At 47.1% G+C, this 21,018-nt stretch overlaps 1 protein-coding gene across 2 annotated transcripts in view; it reads right to left on the bottom strand.

The window, feature by feature from the left end:
* Positions 1–21,018, bottom strand: part of ADD2 (adducin 2) — a 113,134-nt gene that overhangs the window by 18,007 nt on the left and 74,109 nt on the right. The window contains exons 6-13 of one of the 2 annotated variants that reach the window (XM_055241103.2): positions 20,821–20,901; positions 17,500–17,649; positions 15,891–16,034; positions 13,102–13,200; positions 8,744–8,920; positions 3,868–4,125; positions 2,922–3,041; positions 1,967–2,056 (exon numbers count right to left, since the gene is read on the bottom strand). In XM_055241103.2, the coding sequence (XP_055097078.1) occupies positions 1,967–2,056; positions 2,922–3,041; positions 3,868–4,125; positions 8,744–8,920; positions 13,102–13,200; positions 15,891–16,034; positions 17,500–17,649; positions 20,821–20,901 (1,119 nt within the window). Of the gene's footprint in view, positions 2,057–2,921; positions 3,042–3,867; positions 4,126–8,743; positions 8,921–13,101; positions 13,201–15,890; positions 16,035–17,499; positions 17,650–20,820; positions 20,902–21,018 lie in introns of both variants that reach the window. The other variant, XM_055241104.1, reaches the window with a different exon arrangement.

Raw genomic sequence — 21,018 nt, 5'->3', positions numbered from 1 at the left:
GTTAACCACAGAGGGTGTGTCGCTCTCTGAACGCCGCAGTTGGGGTGCAGGCCCCAGCTTCCTTTTAGATTCATGTGGCTGCAAGCGGTCTTGCTAGGGACAGCGTGGCATGCAGCTCCTTGGAAACAGCTCAGGGCCTTGGGGTAGGGATTGTTCATTCCTCCCCATTGCTACCTCACCCCTAGATTTTGTAACTGGCTGGATGAATATAGGGGGTCCACAGTCTGCCCCTGAAATAAAATCAAAGGATGCTCCCGAGCAGAAGGAAGACACACCTTTATTGCAATCCCTTCTATGGACACTTCCAAGCCATCACTATGCAAATACAGTTGGTGGCCCAAAGCCAGTCAGCCAAAGCCCAGCAAGCATAGCATTGGCTCAAGCAAGCTTCATGCCAGCCATTCCCCACCACTGCCCTCCCCGCCCCCACAGCAGTGCAAGCCACAACACACAGCATTAAGTTATATGCACAACACACAGCAGCTTCAGTGCTCTCAGTCCAAACTGTTAGTCCTGTTTCGCACACAGTCGTAAGTGACAAAGGGGCCAAGGTTCCTGAGTCTCAGATCTTCAACCCGCCTGTACCGCAGGTCCCTGCAGGGATACTGGCAAAATCACTGGGTTTTGCCACCTCTGTGGAGCCCCTGGCTCTGGGGAGCTGACCAGCCGACCCTTGCATAAGCTTCAGGAATTCTTTGACCCCTCTAGCCCAAGATAGGAACTAAAATTCAGACTCCACAGCCCTTTTTCCTAATTCAGCATCCTCATCTTGGCCTTTGAGGATGCAGCGCTCTGAAGCTGAGGAGCAAAGAGAGTGAAGCCAAAGGGAGGTGAGCCTGGAGCCTGCCAGTCCTCCCTGCCCTGGCCTGCCAGGTCTTCTGGCCCCTGGGCCCCTTCCAAAAGGGAGGCCACAGTAGGCCTAATGCAGGGAATCACGGAGTCAACCGAGAATCCAAGACCAAAAACCCAAGAAGAGGGACTCCGAGAAGAGCACTTGGTATAAATGGCAGGGGAGATTTTTGTTTGTTTTTTTTAACAGTTTTGCTCATTGTAATGAACTCTCACCTCCCCCCAGAACATGGCTATTTCTATCCTTGACCCTGCGGGATATTCAGTGTTCCCCATCTTGGCTGAGTTGGGGTTGGGGGGAGGTAGGTGTGATGACGCAACTTTCACACTTCTCCTGCCAATGGGCACCCACCCTGTGGGCTGCAGTCTTGACCTGAAATCATTGCATCATCACAATTTGCCCTGCAGAGAGGAACATTTCCTGTATTTCCCCAATTTTTACTGCTAAGGAAAATGTCATGCCCATTGCTACCTTGCAAGGAGCAGCAGTGATTTCAAACACATGCCAGAATTCTGAACTTCGCCCCTTTTGCTAAGCACTAAACAAAACACTGTTCTATCTCAAGCACAAAAACAATGACAATACTTTCTAACTCAATGTGGGTTTGTGTGGGTAATGTTGTCCCTTCCCATCCTGTAGGAGCATGGATCCTGTCTATATACCCTTTCTCTATGGGTACATGATCATCTTTCCAGAGCTCTGGCTGGATGACGTCATACCAGGCACAGGGGTCAGAGACACTCAGGGCTGGGCACACCTGGGGCACCTGGGAGTCTCCGGCCCCAAGCCTATGAGTCCCCACTTCACGGGGTAGTAAGGGAGGACAGAGTGGAGTTCCATGGCGGGAGGTACGGAAGCCGGCCGCATCACTCCTGCAGGCAGGCTGGGCTGCTGTTCTCCCGCCCAGTGCCCACAGGGGCCATCAGACATTGTCCTCCCTGGTCCTCACAGCACCCCTGTGAGGTGGGCCTCCATTTTGCAGCAAGAGCACCGGCACCCAAGATCACAGGGGAAGGTGGGTCTGAGGACTCAGGGGTCCTGCAGCCCAGCCCTAGGCACAGAAGACCCCGAAGGCAAACACGTTTCCCCGCCAGTCAGGGGCAGCCTCTGCTGTACCGGGCTTCGGCTCTTCTCGGCAATGACGCTCGCCAGGAGCTGGGACTGAGGCCCCGCTGACTTCACATCTTGTCGGTTTTGTTCTCGAATCTGTGTGGAAAGGGGAGAGGGAGAGTGAGCTGGCTGTTCAGGGTCAGCATGGAGTTTGAGAGGGGGCATACTGGTGTGCCTGGGGTCTAGAAAGGTCTCCAGCGGCGTGGGAGCCCGTTTCCTATCCTAATGCAATCCTTGCACTCTAAGGGGGGGGCCTCCAAGTCTGTTCCAGGGTGTATTAGCAATTTATGTAAAGCACCAGATTTTCATGAAACCAGAAGGAGCTATAAACTATGAAAAGTAAAATGAGGCATAGTTGATCCTAAGAAGCCCCTGAGGAATTTGTTTTAAATACAGATTCTAGGCACCCCCCACCATTGAATCTGAATGTCTGGGGCGAGGGGAGAGGGAGGGAGGGAGGTAGAGGAGGGTGACCCAGGAATCTAAACTTTCAACAAGTGCTGTAGGGTATGCGGGCCCACACACTGCAACACTATCCTGTGAGTGATCTGCTCTGTTAGAGGTGCCTGCTACAACTGCAGTTTTAAAGTAACATTAAAAATACATGCAAGTGAACTGTCAGGCAAAGGTCCGGAAACAAACACAGCGATCTTGAAATATTGCAAATAAGCCAAAAGGAAAATGGTATAAAATTCATTAAAACTCATTTTGTGGGCAGGACTTTCAGAGACAGCTGAGGTGTAAACCAAGCCATGCTCTAGGTAAAGGGTTACGGGACCACATGAGTACAGCCTTAGCACAGCACCTGGGCCATGGTCAGTCAATGGTAGTTTCTCTCTCCTGTGAGGCATGTGAGATGTCAGCTAGTAAGGCACATCCTGGAAACTCAGCTCCTGTTTGTGGGACTTGAGACCCCCCCAATGTGGGAGAAGAGAGAGTGGGATAAACAGCCCCCACTTACCTTGTTCCTCATCTCCAGCACTTCCTGGGGGTCGGTATAGAGAGGCACAAATTGGTTTGGGTTTTCGATGCGAATTGGCATGCCACTGCTGGATTTCTCCACCTCATCAGCCTTCATCCACTGCACAAACACAAAGCCACGGGGCTGAGGTGAGGGAACAGGCCCATGTGTCCTCCCCAGTGGTCCACCCATGAGATCTGGGCCCAATGGCCTGCGTGGAAGGTCAGCAAGCCTACTCATAGACACTCTCTCTTCTTAGGCCTGTTTGATGTCTGTCTCCAGGAGCAGAGAAGGGCAACAGATGACCCAGTTACCAATGAAGGCCCTTAGGCCAAAGGTCAGCTATAAAGAACGTCCAAGAGTTGGCGTCAGAACCTTGGGAACCAGCTTTGACACACAGGCAACCACTTGGGCTTCAGTATTAGGTAACTTGATTTGAGTTTGGAGAGCTTCATATTGTTTTATGAAGAGCTATTCTATTTGGCTGTTGGCTACTTTTATGTTAATGAAAAATTGAGAGCCTGTGGTTGGGGACAGGGAGAGAAAATATAACTTCATAGAAGTGGCTGTACAGCCCACCTCCTGGGCTTGCATCAGATCTGAAGTCCCAATGTTAAATGCTCCTCCCTTGAATTTCCCAGGAGCCCCCTGTGGATGTGGGAGAAAGAAGCACAAACCAACTGGTTCTGGGTCATGTGCCTGGTCCAACTGCCCTCTGGAGAAATCTGTTCCTTAGACCCAAAAACTCAGGCGGAGGTGCAAGGAAGAAGTGGTCAGGGGCTCAGTGGGCCTGAGCAGCTGCTCTCAGAGGCCCAATAGGAAGCCCAAAGAGGATGCTACTAACCTGGGGCAGGAGAGGTTTGTTCTATTCCCGTTTTAAAAATGCTTCACCCTGCAAATGCAGCCTGCCCCTCTCTGCCTGGGTCTGTCCTGGGCTCCCCCTTACCGTGGTCTTGGGTCGGGGGCTGCCCATGCTCCTCTGGACCTCATCGGCCACATTGACCCGCAGGTAGGTGTTGGGCGTATTGAGCCAGCGGGTCTTCTCCTTCTGCTGCTTCTGGGCATGCTGTCGCAGGGCGGGCACCGGGGCACCGTCCTCCTCAAACACGAAGGCTGTGACCGTGGCTGGAATCTCCACCTCACTTTTGTGTTTGGTTTTCTCTTGAACAAAGGGGTGGCGGTACGTGTAGCCTGTTCTGTAGCCCTATAAAGGACAAAAATAGAACCACTTATGGGGTGAGAGAAAAGGCCTGTACCTGCACATACATGCACATACACCTTTCCTTCCATCTGCTTAAAGGACTCTTCGTGTAAACCCAAATCTCCATTAAACAATCTAGGCTTTCCACTCTTCTGGTGTATTTCAGAACTGTTCCCTCCTCCTGGTCCCCCAGGCCCTCTCTTTCTCTACCCCAACAAGTCCTCTGATCAGGGCTGAGAAAATCCCTAGACCTTTGTGGGCCAGACAGACAGAGCTCCTCATCCAAATGGAGCCACGGATTTCCTCTGGTCCAGTGGCTCCCAGCCCTGGCTGTACACTGGAATCACTGGGGGAGCTTCACACAAACACTGATGCCTGGGCCCTGATGCAGAGTTGCCCATTTAATCAGATCACAGCGTGGCCTGGGCTACAGGATCTTTAAAAGCTTCCCAGCTGATTTAACAGTCACCCCTCCGTTCCTTGACTCTGAAACTTCTTAACAATTTCCTTCTAGGAACCCTGAAATCAGACTCAAGAACATTCCTGTCTCCTAAGCAAGGCCACATCCCTCAAAGCTGGAGCTGACTGCTTCTTGGACAGAACAAACATTCTGGAACCTTGGCAGCTGTTGGAGCAATATTCAGCACTCCTTGTCTTCTATTTTTAAATTAAAATGACATTAAGGTATTTTTCTGATTATAAAGGAAATACAGATCCATGTAGAATAATTAAGCAAAATTTAAAAAAAAGGAAAAAACTGAATTTTATGCAAACTCTCACCCCAGAGACAACCACTAAAAACCTTTCCAGTCATATCTCTATGCATATACATGTGTGTCCATATATGTTTGATGCTAGTAAAATGGATATTTCCAATCACATATAATGGCTACTTAACTATTTTCCTTTGTAAATGGTTTATGTTCTCAGCCCATTTTTCTATTGATGTTTCTCTTTTTCACATTGATTTGTAAGCTCTTTGTAAATTAAGAATATTAACTTTTTCACTATCATACATGGTGAAAATATTTCCTTCCATACTTTGTCTTTTACCTTGTTTATGGTGGGGGAGTGGCTTATAGAAATGCAAGTTTTGAATTGTTTAATATCATATCTATCAATATTTGTCATGATTGCAGCCTTTTCTGCCGTGCTTGATAAGTCTTCCCTAACACGAGGGCATCAAAAACATAACTCTATGTTTTTTAATACCCCGATAAGTTCACTTTTTATGTTTACCATTTTGATAAACCAGGAATTTATCTTGTTGAAATAAATGAAGTAGCAAAGCTGCCTTAGTTTTCCTTCCCAGATGGCAAGTAGTCTATCTTTCCCGCACTGATTTATAAAGTGCCTGCTTTTCCTGTGTTAAATTCTCATATATTTTGGATCTATTTCTGGATTCTCTAAGCTGTTGCATTGTTTTGCACATCCATTCTGCTAGTGCCACGCCGTTTAGTTGCTAAAGCTTTATCACACTTTGTCATGAGGTGGAATTAGTATTCCTGATTGCTTTTCTTTTTATAACATTGCCCTAGCCATCCTGAATTTCACATGGAAGGATATTTTGTCAAGTCCTCGTACCTTCCCCCATTTTTGAAAGAAATCCATTAAGTTTATTGATTAATTCTGGAGAAGTAACCTCTTTACCCTATTGAAGCTTTCTAACCAAGAATAAATTATAGCTCTTCACTGACTTCAGGTTTTCTCTGATGTCTATTAATAAAGTTTTATGGTTTTAAAAACATGGATTCTGCTTTTTAGTGTTTTATGATTGTGATCCATTTGCAAATAGGATTATTTTCTCCCATTATTATATTTTCAAAGTTGTTAAGATACAAAAACTACTGATTTTTGTATATATTTGCATAATTGACCACCTCAAACTGAAATCACCTTTGCAAAATTATGACAGTACTCTATCTTGCTTCTAGCCTCGCAAGCTGGCTGGCTTTGCTCATTCCTGGATGTGAGCCAAGCTAACTTCAGGAGAAATTTAGTGTATAGTGTAAATGATGATAGCCCTTCCCAAAAACTAAACTGCCCTGTAAAACTGATGAAAGACCACCAAGTTAGGAACAGGAAAGGGCCTGAATTTTACTAAGATGTAGGCATAGTTAAATAATTACCAGCTATTATTCCAGAGGTCACATGATTTGCAACTTCCCCAGTTACTCCTGTAAATAATATCACTATTGCAGAACCTAAGATTGGCCTTTGGAGATGTCTTTTCAGGCTTTTGCATTTCTGACAACTGGATGGACCTGGGACTCAGTCAGTCCTGTGGCCCCACCCACAGGCAGACTCAGTGCACGAGGACCATATTCCACATTCCTATGATTGTATTCCCAACCAATCAGTATCACCCATACCTTAGCCCCCTACCCACCAAACTATCTTTGAATCTTCCTGGCACAGTGGCTCACACCTGTAATTTCAGCACCTTAGGAGGCTGAGACAGGTGAGTCACTTGATCCCAAGAGTTTAAGACCAGGAATCTTTGAAAAACCCCCTTTGAAAAATCCATAACCTCTGAGGCTTCAGTGAGATTGATTTGAGTTTGTCTCCTGCATGGTGTGGCCAGACTCACATCAATTAAACTCTTTCTTTACTGTAATGCCATGGTCTCTGTGAACTGATTTTGCTTGTGCAATGGGCAGGAAGAACCCATCAGGTGGTTACAAAAGTATTCTCATTATTTTTAATATTTTTTCAGTTTTTTTTTGGACTTTATAGGCATGTAACCATATTATCTGTAAATAACAATTTCCTTTCCTTTATAATATTTATACCTCTTATGCTTCATTGCCTTGGATTGAATTCCAATATTATTCTAGAATAATATTAAATAATAGTGCTATGACCAAGAATAATTGTTTTGTTTAAAAGTTTAATAGGCACATGCCACCATGCCTGGCCATGTTTTGTATTTTTTGTAGAGACAGGGTCTTGCTATATTGCCCAGGCTGGTCTTGAACTCCTGGGCTGAAGCGATCCACCAGTCTCAGCCTCCCAAGGTGCTGAGATTACAGGTGTGAGCCACCATACTGGACAGATCAAAAGTTTTTATCCTTTGATGCTTCAATATCATGAAATACATTTAAAAGATTTATAGACTGATATTATTAAGCCATCCCTGAATTCTAGGAATGAGCCACCAGTTATTGTATATTATTATTCTACTATTAGGCTTGATACTATTTGCTAGTTTTCATGTAGCATTTTTCATCAACATTCAAAGAAAAATTGGTCTAAATATGTTACAATTATTATGGCTTAGTATTCTTTTTTCACTCCTCTCTGAAAGAGTTTAAATAACAGAATTATCTGTGTCTTAAAGGTTGGAAAAAGTTCTTGTGTGAAACCATTTAGTCGCGGTACTTTCTTTAGGCATAGATTACTCAGCATACAAATGTTAATGGGAGTTGTATTTCCATTGTGGATTGTACCTTTCATTATTATAAAGCAGCCCTCATGGTCAGCCTAGTAACAAAGTAGAGATGATTTGGAGGAACTGAAGGCAGGGAGAAATGTATTAATTATTGCCATAACCTTGACAAGATAAAGAAGGCCCAAGACGGTAGTGTGAGGATGGGAAAAATGAATCAGACGGAATGTTATAAAGATAGATTTCAACTTTCACTTCTCTGAGCAATCTAAGAAGTTACAGCCTCTCATGCAATTAGCTCCTCATTGCATATGCTTTCCTCTTGTTCTTGAATTGTCACCTGTTTATATCTCATATTATCAGCTAAATTGTTAGCCCTTAGAAGAAGAAAGAATGTCTTAAAAATTTTTTTATATCCTTTGAAGAGCCAGCCCACTCCTAGACACATACTAGTTTAATTCCTTACACGACTGATTGGTTCATTTATTCATTACAATAGGATATTGTCACAAAGGTGCTGCCTAGGATTAAGGAAATTAGTAGTATTATGTGTTTTCTGCATTAAAGTCATGAAATGGACAGAAAGACAGAACTAACTATATAAGAGGTATGAGCAAAGCCCCAGTATAAGATAGGCTCTGTGTCCTAGTTTTTACTGGACTATGACCTTTTTTTTTTTTTTTTTTGATACGGAGTCTCACTCTGTCACCCAGACTAGAGTGCAGTGGCGCAATGTCGGCTCACTGCAACCTCTGCCTCCCAGTTCAATTCTCCTGCCTCAGCCTCCCAAGCAGCTGGGACTACAGGCGTGCGCCACCACGCCCAGCTAATTTTTTGTATTTTTTTTTTTTTAGTAGAGACAGGGTTTCACTGCATTAGCCAGGATGGTCTCAACCTCCTGACCTCGTGATCCTCCTGCCTCGGCCTCCCAAAGTGCTGAGATTAAAGGTGTGAGCCACTGCACCCAGCCTGGACTACGACTTTTCATAGAGGACTCTGCAGATATGACAATATCCACAGCACTTAGTTGTGGGTGGCAAAGTCCACAGTTTACAAAAATTCAACTACTATTAGAATAACCACACATTCTAAATCAAATTTCCCATCAATGAGGCTTCAACAACCTAACTGTGATGCTGGTGATTCTTGTGCCCACCCGATGCCTTGTACTTCCTGGTTCCAGGGGCTAAGCCTCAATGGACTGGCCTGGAAGGGCAATGGCAGGAGACTCACCAGGTTGTCCAGCATCCTCATGAGGGCCTCAAACTCATGCTCCCCCAGCCGGCTCTTCTGCATAGGCCCAAAGGTGCTCCCGGCCCACTGCACGGAGCCCACCTCGTGGGGCCGGTGCTTCTCCTGCTCCAGGAGGATGAGGTTCTCCACTCCCCCGGCACTGGACAGAGCCGACACCTGCAGCAAAGAGCAGAAAGCCCTCAGCCCATGTGCACTTGGGTACCCTGCACTTATCTATGCTCCTGTATGTGATGAGAGAATGGGAAGTCGCAGAGGAGAACTTAGAGGCCACACTGAGAAAGAGCCACCCATACTTGACGGGCATGCGCCCATTTCCAAGAAAAGAGCTATTAGTTTATTTTCGGATGCCAGTTCTTAGAGGTTATAAAGAAGGAAATAGCAAGCGTTAAACCTTAAGAATCAAAACAGAGGACTGAAAGTTACCTGGGATACAGACTAACCTAGAATTGTGATTATATCTGGGGAGGGAGGGAAGATGAGACTGGAAAGGACTTCAAAGCGGACTTCAGTCCTTGTTTGTAATATTTTGTTTCTTCAAGATTTGAAGCCAGAGGTTATGAATATGTTTGATCTGATTGGTAGGTATGGGTGTCTATTATGTTAGTCTCTGCATTTTTCTGTATGTTTGAAATATCTCCTATTTTTTTTATTTTTATTTTGAGACAGTGTCTCTGTTGCCCAGGCTGGAGGGCCGTGGCACAATCTTGGATCACTGCAGCCTTAACCTCCCAGGCTTAAGCTATCCTCCCACCTCAGCCTCCTGAGTAGCTGGGACTACAGATGTGTGCTACCACATTCAGCTAATTTTTGTATTTTTTGTAGAGATGGGGTCCTGCCATGTTGGCCAGGCTGGTCTCGAACCCCTGGGCTCAAGCAATCTACCTGCCTTGGCCTCCCAATGTGCTGGGATTACAGGCATGAACCACCATGGCTGACCTCCCCTATATTTTTTTAAAAGTCACTTGAAAGAAATAGGCTGGCTCCCAAGCCAATGAAATTTATTTGTGACCTCATGGGATGAATTCACAGGTCCAAAGGAAAAATATATTCTCCACAATGGGGTTAGTCAGTCAAGGAAGCCCAGAGAAAGGAGACAGATAAAATGCCTATAGTGTACAGCCAAGCACTGTGCAGGGGTGAGAGTTCCCACTCACGGACTTAGAGTGTCTGTCTCCTTGTCAAGGCTCCGTGTGGAGGGCAATGCAGGTAGTTGTAGGCAATGGACTCTGAGTATTAGGACAAGAGGTGTGTGTATACAGCAGGCAATTTTAGAATGATCCTAAAAAACACTCATTAATCTAACAAATCCCCTTACATTTTTAATTCTGTGCTTATCTAATGGTACATTCTATTTACCCTCATGTATCTACCACTCAGATATAATTGGTTAGGGTTTGGCTTCCTGAATGATAAATCTAGCTACATAAAGAGACAATGGCTTATGAACATTCCAGGTGGTGAACTAGGTGTTTTGTACCACACATTATTATATTAGCATTCCGAATAAGATATGATATCCCATGTTAGCCTGCTTGTTATGGGAAACTGCTTTAATTATGCAAACTTTCAGCATTTTTGTGACAGTTATTTTTTGCTGGAAATGAAAAAATCCAATTTAACCTGCTGACAAATACAGGTCTATGATCCCAAGAGGATCGGGGACAGACCTTAGAGTATGTTAAATTCATCATTTAACAAATGCCCCTGTGATACTTCTCTGAGGTCAGCCAGGCAGCCCTCCCAGCTGACCCCTGTCACCCTGTGAAGAGAAGGAAGCAAGAATATTATCTACGCCCTTCTCGTCCAAGCCATGTGTCTAGCGGAAGATAAACAGACTTCTCCCACTGCCCCTCACAGCCCTGGTGAGGCAGCACTTCTCCAGGTAGCGTTTAAGGGCACCAGGCTGCCCAGGTTTGAATCCTGGCTCTGCCACTTACCAACTGTGTGAAAATAGCAGTACCTACCTTGTGAGAAGTCTTTAAGGTAATAGGTCTAAAGCACTTAGTGTAGCACCTGGTACATATGGGGTGCCGTATAATGTTCTAATGAATGAATTTTGAGAAGCGCTATTCCCTGAGGACCCATATTTAATGGAGAAGAAGAGAAGGAGAGACTGCCCACAACCTTGCGAGAGCTGCCTCCTCCCACCTCCCTCTTCCTCCCCCAGTTTCCATGGTGATGGGTAGCAGATGGAGAAGAACTGCCTGAGCTTCTTCCCATCTGCCTGTCAGCAGAGCAGGGCGCTGCCTCTCTCAGCGGGGGATGACCCAGTTTCCCGGAACCCCAAATTGATGGGGAGCAGAGAGAACACCATCGTCAGGAGAAATAAATAGGCTCTCAGCCTTGAACTACTAACATGACCACAGCCACGTTCGCTTGTTTGCCAAGGTCACCAGGGAAGAAAACTTGGCCCACAATGGAAACAGAGCTTCAGTGCTGGCCGCTTCACCCAAAAATGACCTGGCCAGGGCTGTGCTCCCAGCGGCACCTGCAGTCACTGTTACCCAGGCTCTTTCATGCCCTGATCCACCCACACCTCCTCTAGGCTTTCCTGCTTTTTTTCTTCCACATCTTCCAGCTCTATTCCCACCTCTAGAAGCCTCTCTGCTCTACCAGCTGGGGGAAAAAAAGGTCACTGGAGCTTGCCCAGGGTTATCTGTCTGCATTGCCTGAGGTCCTGTAACAAGGTCTCAGCAAACAAATCCTGAAAAGAAAGTGACAGCAGCTGAGGGAAGGGGGCTGTCAGGTACAGAAGGCCACAGCTCTGCCCTTTAAACTGCCCAGAAACTGTTTCTGGGGTTCTGAATCCTGGGAGAGGTGTACTTCACCATGTGGGGTGGTGCAACACATGGGCAACCCTCTCCACTCATTTTTAGGGCTGAGCTGTCTTTGCAGAGATGACGTTTTTACAGGAGATATTTTCTTATTGAAGAATCTTCTCCAGAAGGAAGACAGGGAGCTCTTAAGAGTTCAGATGTGGGAAAGGGAGAGTAGCTTCCCGGTATCCCAGAGGCTCCACCAGATTCTTCCACCAGTCACTGGTCAGAGCTTAGGGCCAGAATCTTTCGTTGGGCAGCAGTGGGGGGCACTACAGTACATCAGAAAGGCACCAGCTGGGTCTGTGTCCACCTGCCCCTGTTCTGACCACTGCCTCTAATACTTCATCATTATCTTCACAGCTGTCCTTACCAAATATCCTTTTAAAACAATTAAAAAGGTCCCACTGCAGAGCCTCCACCAGCGACGCTTCCAGGCAGATCTCAATCTCCCCAGAGTGCCTCCAAGAGAAAGACCTCTTCCTCTGGGCGCTGCTCTGCCTAGGCCAGCCAGGAGAGGGCGGACAGGACACCAAGGGGCTGGGCAAAGAGCTGACTCATCCAGGAGCAACGGGCCTCCATATGTCAGTTGAGTCCTAAAAATAGCAGCAGCAACACCCCTCTTTGTGTCCTTACAGCGACCCGCTGGGCCCCACGTCTACAGGTGAGGAGACAGAGGCTCAAGCAGGGCAAGTCCTCTACCCAAGGGCACACAGCCCAGAGCAGGGAATATGGAGCCTGATCAGCCTGGTCTGGTTAATAAGGTCTTTTCAGGGTTGTGCAAGGCCCCCTACCTGCCCCTGACCAACTTGTCACATTGAAAAGTGTGTGCTTGGCTTATCCAACACCACTTTGTTGTCTATACAACTACAGGTTTGTCTGTTTTCCTACTGCTTCTCCAACTCCTCTAGGGGGTTCCCTGATCACGGACACTCCTGTCTTCTCTATCCCTTCCCGGTTAGGGGTTTCACGACGGCTTTCTGGACATCACTTGGGGTTGCCCTGGCTGTTAAGGCTGCCATGTCAACACTCCGACTGGCCTGCTTTCCGCTTCTCTTGCTGGATTTGACCATGTTCCTGGCCTTTGCAAACCTACCCCCCCCTCAAAAACAAACAAACAAACAAACAAAAACCTACCTGTGTGTCTGTTGGGCATAGGTGCAACAGGTATACCCCACGTAACATATGAGCATGGTAAAAAATTTCTATGCCTTATTACAGTTTCTCCCACTGTCCAGTTGATGAGCCCATGCAGCTCACCAGACTGGGCACTGATCCCCAAGAAGTGGGTATTTATTGCTTGTTAGACAATGCTGATGCATTTTTCAAAGCCACAGAACTAATCCTAAGTGTGAAACTTTAGAAGGATAAGATGGTGCCAAGGCAGAGAAATAGGGCAAGGCTTTTAGACAGCTGGGATCAAAAGATCCCCTGAATCACAGCCAACAGGGTCACCAAGTTTGCCCACAGGCCCCTGTCAGAGCCCACTCCTGGGCCCACTTCCCAGGAGAATTTGCTCACCTGTATCTCACATGCAGCCTGCAGGTGGAAGACCTTGTAAAATGCCTCCTCTACGGTGTCACCCAGAGCAACCACTCCATGGTTTCTTAGCACCAGGATCTGTAGAGAAATAAATAGTCAATTAAAACCTTAAGTCCTCTAAACTGTAGTTAAGAGGGAGAGGTTTTTCATTTTATTTAGATCAACTTCCACAACCAATCCCAGAGCCCCTTCTTCCAACTCCTTGTTTATGTTCTCTAATCAAATATCCCAAAGCTACCCCACATGGGATTTTAACTCAAAGCATCTACCCTAAGAAATTGAAAAGACATTTTAAAACTGGGACTAAATAGCTTGATTAATTTCTTTAGGCAATGCCTGGGTTTTTAGGCATTTTAAAAATTGAAATTGAAGAAGGCATTTTAAAACTGAGACTAAATAGCTTGGTCAATTTCTTTAGGCAATGCCTGGGTTTTTAGGCCTTGGAAAGCTTAGAAGCTTGAAAAACTGACGTGTATATTAAAGTGAATGAAATTGTTTGCTATCCAATACAGAGTTCCCACCTCAATAGCAATCTCTTGCTCCTGTGACTTAGTTGACGTGGGAGTCAAAACCCAGGGGGCGGCTCTCTGAGAGGTGGCCCTGCAGAAACAGGTGAGTCATGTCACCTCTTTGGGCCTTAGGTTTCTGCACCATAAACTCAACGAGGCCCTGTCAGCTCTGAGATCTCACAGCTCTAGAAAGAGGCCACAGTGACCTTCTAATCTAACTCACTGGTTTTATAGAAAAGACAATAAAAGCCTGAAAAGACTAAAAGTCTCAGCCAGGTGTGGTGGGTCACGCCTGTAATCCCAGAACTTTGGGAGGCTAAGGTGGGCGGATCACTTTGAGGTCAGGAGTTCGAGACCAGCCTGGCCAACATGGTGAAACCCCATCTCCACTAAAAATACAAAAATTTAAAAATTAGCTGGGTGTGATGGTGCCTGCCTGTAGTCCCAGCTACTCGGGAGGGTGAGGTGGGAGGATCACTTGAACCTGGGGGGTGGAGGCTGTAGTGAGCTGAGATCGCACCATTGTACCGCAGTCGGTGACAGAGCAAGATTCCGTCTCAAAAAAAAAACAAAAAAACCCAAAAACGGAAAGTCTCTCAGCTAATTAGGGGAAGCATCTGAACTAGAAGCCAGGGGTTCTCACTATTAGTGCAATGTTTTAGACTCAGTCAGGGAAAGGTGAGTAGAAGTGGGGGAACCCAAACTGAATTTGTACCAAGAGCACAACTCCCCAAAGTTCAACTGCATCTTCCCTCCGAAACTTTTCTTCGTTGGTTTTACTCTCAAGAACTCTCTGGAACCAGATGACACCAGCCTGGGAGCTGGGACACAGATCCATGTGTCAGATCTGTCTCCAGGCAGAGCCTGGGCTGAAGCCTGGTGGCTCTAAACATCACATCCTCTCTCGTTGAAAACAGCTGGTATTTTTTCCTCTCAAGTGCCAGAGAAGCAGAAAGAGACAGTGGCTGTGGCCCACAAAAAGTACTACAAACAACGAATACCCCATCTTTCAAATTCTTGTAGCACTTCGTAGATGTGAACATTTCATCCCTCTCCCCACACTCTAAATAATGTTCTGGAGGATGTCAGGAGAGAGAGGCAGGATACCTCACTGTGTTAGAGTTGAGAAGACAGGGACTCATGGGAAATGACTCAGGCAGTGCATTCCTTGCAAGGATAGCGACAAAGCGCCCATCAACCCAGACTAGGCTCCGTGGCTGTGCCATACTGAGCTAACCATCCCCAAATACGTGCTGTTATAAAACAGGGCTCAAGAGTTCAGTCAAGCAACAATAAGATTCCATTTTTCTCTTGCAAGTTGGTGGAAAAACAAAGGCGACAACACTCAAGTTTGGGGAGACTGCAGGGAAGTGGCACTCTCATATCCTAGACATGGGGTGGGAGAGTGAACAAACCGTGTGGGGCAATTTGGCGACATGAAGTGAGAGTTCTAGCCCGTGCAGCCCTAGGAACTTATCCTAAGAAACTCATCTCAAGTTCACACAAAGATTTAGCTGACAGGAGTTTCATCAATGTGTTGTTTTTATTAAGAAAAAACTCAGGAAGAAAAAAAAATTTTTTTTTTTTGAGACAGGTCTAACTCTGTTGCCCAAGCTGGAGTATAGCAATGTGATCACAGCTCACTGCAGCCTTCACCTTCTGGGGTCAATCGATCCTCCCACCTCAGCCTCCTGAGTAGCTGGGACCACAGGTGCATACCACCAAGCTTCACTAATTTTTGTATTTTTTGTAGAGACGGGGTTTGGCCATGTTGCCCAGGCTGGTCTTGAACTCCTGGGCTCAAGTGATCCACCCGCCTTGGCTTCCCAAAGTGTTGGGATTACAGGCATGAGCCCTGCACCCAGCTGAAAAATACCTTTTAATGTTCAACCACAGAAGAGTATTCAGGTAAATTATAGCACAACTATTCTCATATTGAAGTCTGTGAATAGTTGTGCTATAATTTAATTAAATTTAATAATTTAAAATGGTGATAGAGAAAATATTTAATAACATACAAAGGTAATTACTATATATTGCTGAGGGAAAACAACTTATTTTATGATCCTAGTTTTGCAAATATAAATTTCAATATATTTGGGGTACACAGCAAAATCTCAAGGTAGTGGGATAGAGAGATCTTTCTTTTTTTTTCCCCCTCTCTCCCTCCCTTATTGTCCAATGAACATATATCACTTTTGTGATGTTGGCTTTTGACAATGCCACTCTAGATTATTGTCCCAGAAGAGCTAAGCTAACCTTGCAGGTGGGTCCAAGGCACTTCTGCAGGTTGATCCGATCGGCTTCCTGCTCCATTTCCCCATTGAAGTCATAATAGGCCATGTCCCCCACCAGCAGGGCATTGTGGGAGACAGGCAGGAGGCCCCACTTCATGGCCGACACCTTAGAGAGACAATGGCATGGTTAGCACCTGCAGCCCTCCCCACCCTTTCCTCAGAGCAGCACAGTCCAGCTCTACTCTGGGGGCCAGTGAGGGGTGAGGGTGAGGGGTGAGGGTGGGGAGCAGGCACAAGAAAGTCCTAGGTTCCTCTACCACCTGGCTTGGGCGTTGTGTCACGCTGCTTGCTCTAGTGTATTTCCATCACTGTTTTCACAGCAGCCATGTCAACATATCACCTTTTAGAATTGCTAGAAAGAATGCGCTCCAGAGACCTATTGCTGCCCCTCCCACTCCCCCCACCTCACACACAGCTTTGCTCTTGTCATACAACTCTGGGAAGAGGCAGGCTGTGGTGGCGTTTGCACCAGGCTAGGGTAAGCAGAGTCCAGATCCCTTGGGGTAGGCTGGAGACCCTCAGCTTTGGTTTCAGTGCAGACTAGGTCACGACTTTTGACAAACAGAGAGGGCCATTGAAAAGTCCCATTTTAAAATGAATGAAATTATTTGCTGCCCAATATAAAGGTCCCACTTCAAAAGCAATTTCTTGCCGCTGGGACGAGGACAATACAAGTGCTGGGGACCAGGGTTGAAACACATTCCCCCACCACTTATTAAAAGTAAGCTGCTCATGGTGGACAGCGAGTGCAATAATATATTTATTTATTTTTTAGCAAGGGGCATGGAGAGGTTTAGAAGAACCCTTGCCCTCCTTCACTCATTCTGCCCTGACTCAGCCCTGAGCTCTGCAAAGATGCACACTCAGCACAAATACATGTTCACATCTTAGTCTAAACTCTGGAAAGTCTGAATGCTCATAACCAGTGTGTTTTGCTGGGGAAACGGGCTGATGACAAGTCAGCCTACTCTGTCCCTGCATGTGTGTGGCCTGGGGGTCAGCAGGATAGGGTAGGGTTCGGGGGGAGTACACAGAACTGGTTGTCTGCCTGCCGTCTTTCCAAGTGACATCACAGTGTCTTAGGTACACATGGAGAAATGACCAGAGGTGGACAACCTGCTCATTGAGTCTCTTCTTTCTATTCTCTCCCAGTTTTGCTTGCTCCGTCCCCTACTCTCAGCCTACCCTGAGCTATGGGAAAATGGGCACAGTCCAGGTTCCCACCAACTGTTTGTCCTCTGTCAAGATATCTCCTGTGCCAGAGCCTGGCTTTGTGGGGGCAGGCCCCACGCCTTGGTCCAACAGGACTGACCTGAGTAGAAACTTAGCAGGTACTGCTTGTGTATGCAGTATGTGGGGGATGCAATGGAGCAGACATTCCACATCTTCATGTTATGCTATGACTTCAGTAGTCAGAAAGACGACGAGGCTGGGCGTTTCCACGTTGGGAGTTCTCTTGCTTCACCTTGGCCTGAGTTCTAGATCTTTCCAGACTGTTTTAAGTGACGAGATTGCTACAACCTCAGATACCTTACGTCTTTCCTTGGGTGGCTGAGAACGAGCCCACTCACCGCTGCTGTGGCCGGTGTGTGCAGGTGGATGATGCAGCGCACGTCGGGCCTCGCTGCATAGATGGCCGAGTGCAGACAGAAGCCTGTGGTGTCCACTGGGAAGCAGCTGCTGCCCTTCTCCACCACTTCTCCCAGAATATTCACCTTGATCTGCGCCAGGGAAGAAGAGAGACTTATGGCAACAGGGTGGCAGAGGCCCCTCACTCCTCTCCCAGCTGGTGGGCCCAGCATGTGCCGCCCACCTGTCTTCACGCATTCCAGACACCATGAGCAATGACAGACTTGGTGTTGGAAGAAAACAAACCAGTTCCTGCCCTCAGTGAGCGCACAGTCTAACGGGAGCACAGACAATTATAATTCAGCAAGAGAAATGCGAGAGCAGAGTTTCTCAGACTTTGTTCACATGAATCACCTGAAGCCCAGTCAAATGCAGGTTCTGATTCAGAGGCTGAGGGGGCCCTGAGAGCCTGCATTTCTAACAAGTTCTCAAGTGATCCACAGACAACACATGGGGTAGCAAAGTGCTAGAAAAGAGTCATGCACAGAATTCTCTAGACAGAGACAGGGGGAGTCTTTCATCCCATCAGAAAAGAAGCATCTGAGAGGCCTTCCAAGGGGAGTAATGTCTACACTGAGCCCTTTCTCAATGAGGCTCAAAGAGGCTGCGGCTGCTTTACCAATGACAGCTCTAGCCTCACTCCGTGCCCCTACTCCCCTGCCTCCTGGATAAAAAGTAGTAAAATATTCAATCACAGAATTTCCTGTGTCCTGAAAGCCCACAATCCAAGGTAAACAGAACTCTCTCTCAAATCACCCAGCACAAATCCAAATCCTGAAGCCAGCCCCTCCCAGTGCGCTCTCACTGAACACCTCCCCAGCTTCCCAGAGTGCAATCTCCCGGCAGCTGGGAGTTAACCTAACTTCAATGACTGCAGTTGTTCCCTGGACGTTAACAAGCCAGTTGATAGTCTCCAAAACTCACGATAACTTTAGCCCTTAAAACTGAGGCACCCGTGACATCCTGAATGTGGCACACAGGGCAGTTCCTTAAATTGCCCAACACCCCCACCCCAGAAAGCCCAGGTGGACGAGATGGGTATCAAAGCAGGGAGACAGACTCTAATGTGGGCGGAGGGATGTGCTGCTGGCGTTTGCTTACACAGAAGCATCAGGAAGATGTTCAACAAATCTCTACTTACAATATCCTATTTTAAGTGAATTTCACAGACTTCAAAGCAGCGTGACCCCTAAAAGCTGCAGCAACTCTCCCACCTCAAGTACTTTAAACCCAAGTGTGGAGTGCTGCCCTTTGGTTTCCCTCAGCCCAGCTCCCCCACTTCCTCAGACATGTGGCCTGTTTAGAATTCCCTCTCTCGGATAATCTCTCTCTGATCTTACATATTTTATATCTCATTGTTGGACGTGTGATCTGTTGTCATTCAAGAACCTCCACAGCCTAATACAACAGCCACCCTCCCATACGGTGCCTTTGTACAAATGAGAAAGCAGGTACCCCGTCTTGAGGACAGCCCAGGGACATAGGGCTTGGTGTGTGGGTATTGCCTTTGTGCAAATTCAAAACAGAAGCCCAATGCTAGGACACACGTAGTGAGTGGAGCACAGGTTGGATTTCACCCTCTCTTCTCTTCCTCATTAGCCAGGCTCCCTTGTGCAGTGCACAAACTGCACAACCACACACAGCAGCCCTATGTCTACACACACTCCATAAACATCTCATGCCCATGACTTAAACCTGTATCTCCATCCTGCATGTCTTCTGAACCTAGAATAACCAAATGCCAACTGACATCTCTTGAAAGTCCCACCAGCTTCTCAAACTCAATCCCATATTCCCAATCCAACTGATCAGCAGGCCTACTAAGCATAGAGGCCCGGAATTTCCTTCCCAGCTTGCTGTAATAGCCCCACCTAGGTGTCCATTGGCCTCCACACAGCTTTCAGAGTGATCTTTCTACAACAGAAATCTGCTTGTATTACTCCCCTGCTTGCATTTCAGTGGCTCTGCGTGTCCAGCAGAATAAAGCCAAAGCACCATAACAGGATCTTCCATGCCATTTATCACTTGGACCTGATCCCCCTTCCCAAGGCCACCTCCAGATACTGAATACTTGAGCCAGACTCGGCCAGTCCTCCCAAATGCATGCACAGGGCTCTTGTATGCATCTGGGCTTGATGCATGCTGCACTCCTGCTGAGGACACAGTCACCTCCGCCAAACCTCTCCTTGCCACCATGATCTAAGTCTGCTTACCCCACTGGTTCATATCCTACTGACTCCACTCCTGCACCATGGTTTCAGCTAGACTCCTCCTCCCTCATTCCCTCTTCCTCCTACAGCTCCTGGCAGGGTAGGGTGTCCCTTTCCAGGCTCCCCAAGCTTCCTTCACCTCTACTGGAACACTCTGTAACCCTGAGCTTTAATAGCTGATTACCTCACCTCTCTCCCCCAACCAGACCATGAACACCTTACAGACAGAGCCTGTGTCATCCTTGTCTCTGTGCTCCCAACTCTGACTTGGCCATCACCTCCTTGGGTAGCCTTGTGCAAGTTGCTTACCCTCCCTGGGCACCAGTTTCCTTTCTTGCCTCTCAAGTGGCCTTGGCCATGGTAGAAGTCCTGCCCTGCCTAGATATCCTATGACTTGCTGAGCCTGGACTTTTGAGTGAGTAGCTGCACTCTACACCTGAGCATATCTCAAGCCTGGCAGAGGCCCCCAAGGTGGTGTCCTCCTCTCCGAGGTGCATGGCACAGCAGCCACAGCCCATGTATCTGAGAAGGATTGGGCCTTTTCTGCTTCTAAGACAGTCCTTTCTACTGCTTTCCTTCTCCCATCCAGAAGTATTTCCTGAACTAAAGCAACTTTTGCAAGCCTCTACCTCATCTAAAAGGAGCAACACTGAAAAGGGACCCAGAAGCATCTCTAATGGTGCCAGTGCGGACAAATCTCCTGCTGCTTTGGTTCTTATTCTAATGTATCCCCCTATCCAGAAAGGCCCCCCACTCCCAACCATTGTGGTCTAATCCCAGGTGTAGCCATCCCATGAGTCTGCTGAGAGGATGCCAGGCCCATCTCTGATCCTTCCTCCTTCCCACTGCACTTGCCACCTCCTCCTGCCAATTGGTCTCTTGGTCGCATCATGCTCTCGACACTTAGTTTGTTCCATGTGTCTTCTCTGCCCTACCAGATTGTGAGCTCCACAGTTCAACAGTGACCAATTTGGAGATGACCCAGCACTGTGGGAACAGAGAGAGTGCTGTCATTTCAATAAGGAGTGGGCAGTGATGCTGGACTGTACTCACCAGGCTGGATGCTGTGACTTCACTGCAAGAAACTCCCTTAGGGCTGATCAGGAAGTGGTCCTGCTCCTTGCTGACTCTCAACTGGAGGAAAGACACAAGTTCTCAGGGGCAAGGAGGGAGAGGGGACATTTCCAAGGACACCATGCTTGCATCCCCTCTTCCCCTGAATCTACTGCACCAAAGTCTTCTTCTAATGAA

Source organism: Symphalangus syndactylus, chromosome 14, assembly GCF_028878055.3.
Source record: "Symphalangus syndactylus isolate Jambi chromosome 14, NHGRI_mSymSyn1-v2.1_pri, whole genome shotgun sequence".
In the NCBI taxonomy this organism is placed as follows: domain Eukaryota; kingdom Metazoa; phylum Chordata; class Mammalia; order Primates; family Hylobatidae; genus Symphalangus; species Symphalangus syndactylus.
This window is presented reverse-complemented; position numbering and strand designations above follow the sequence as displayed.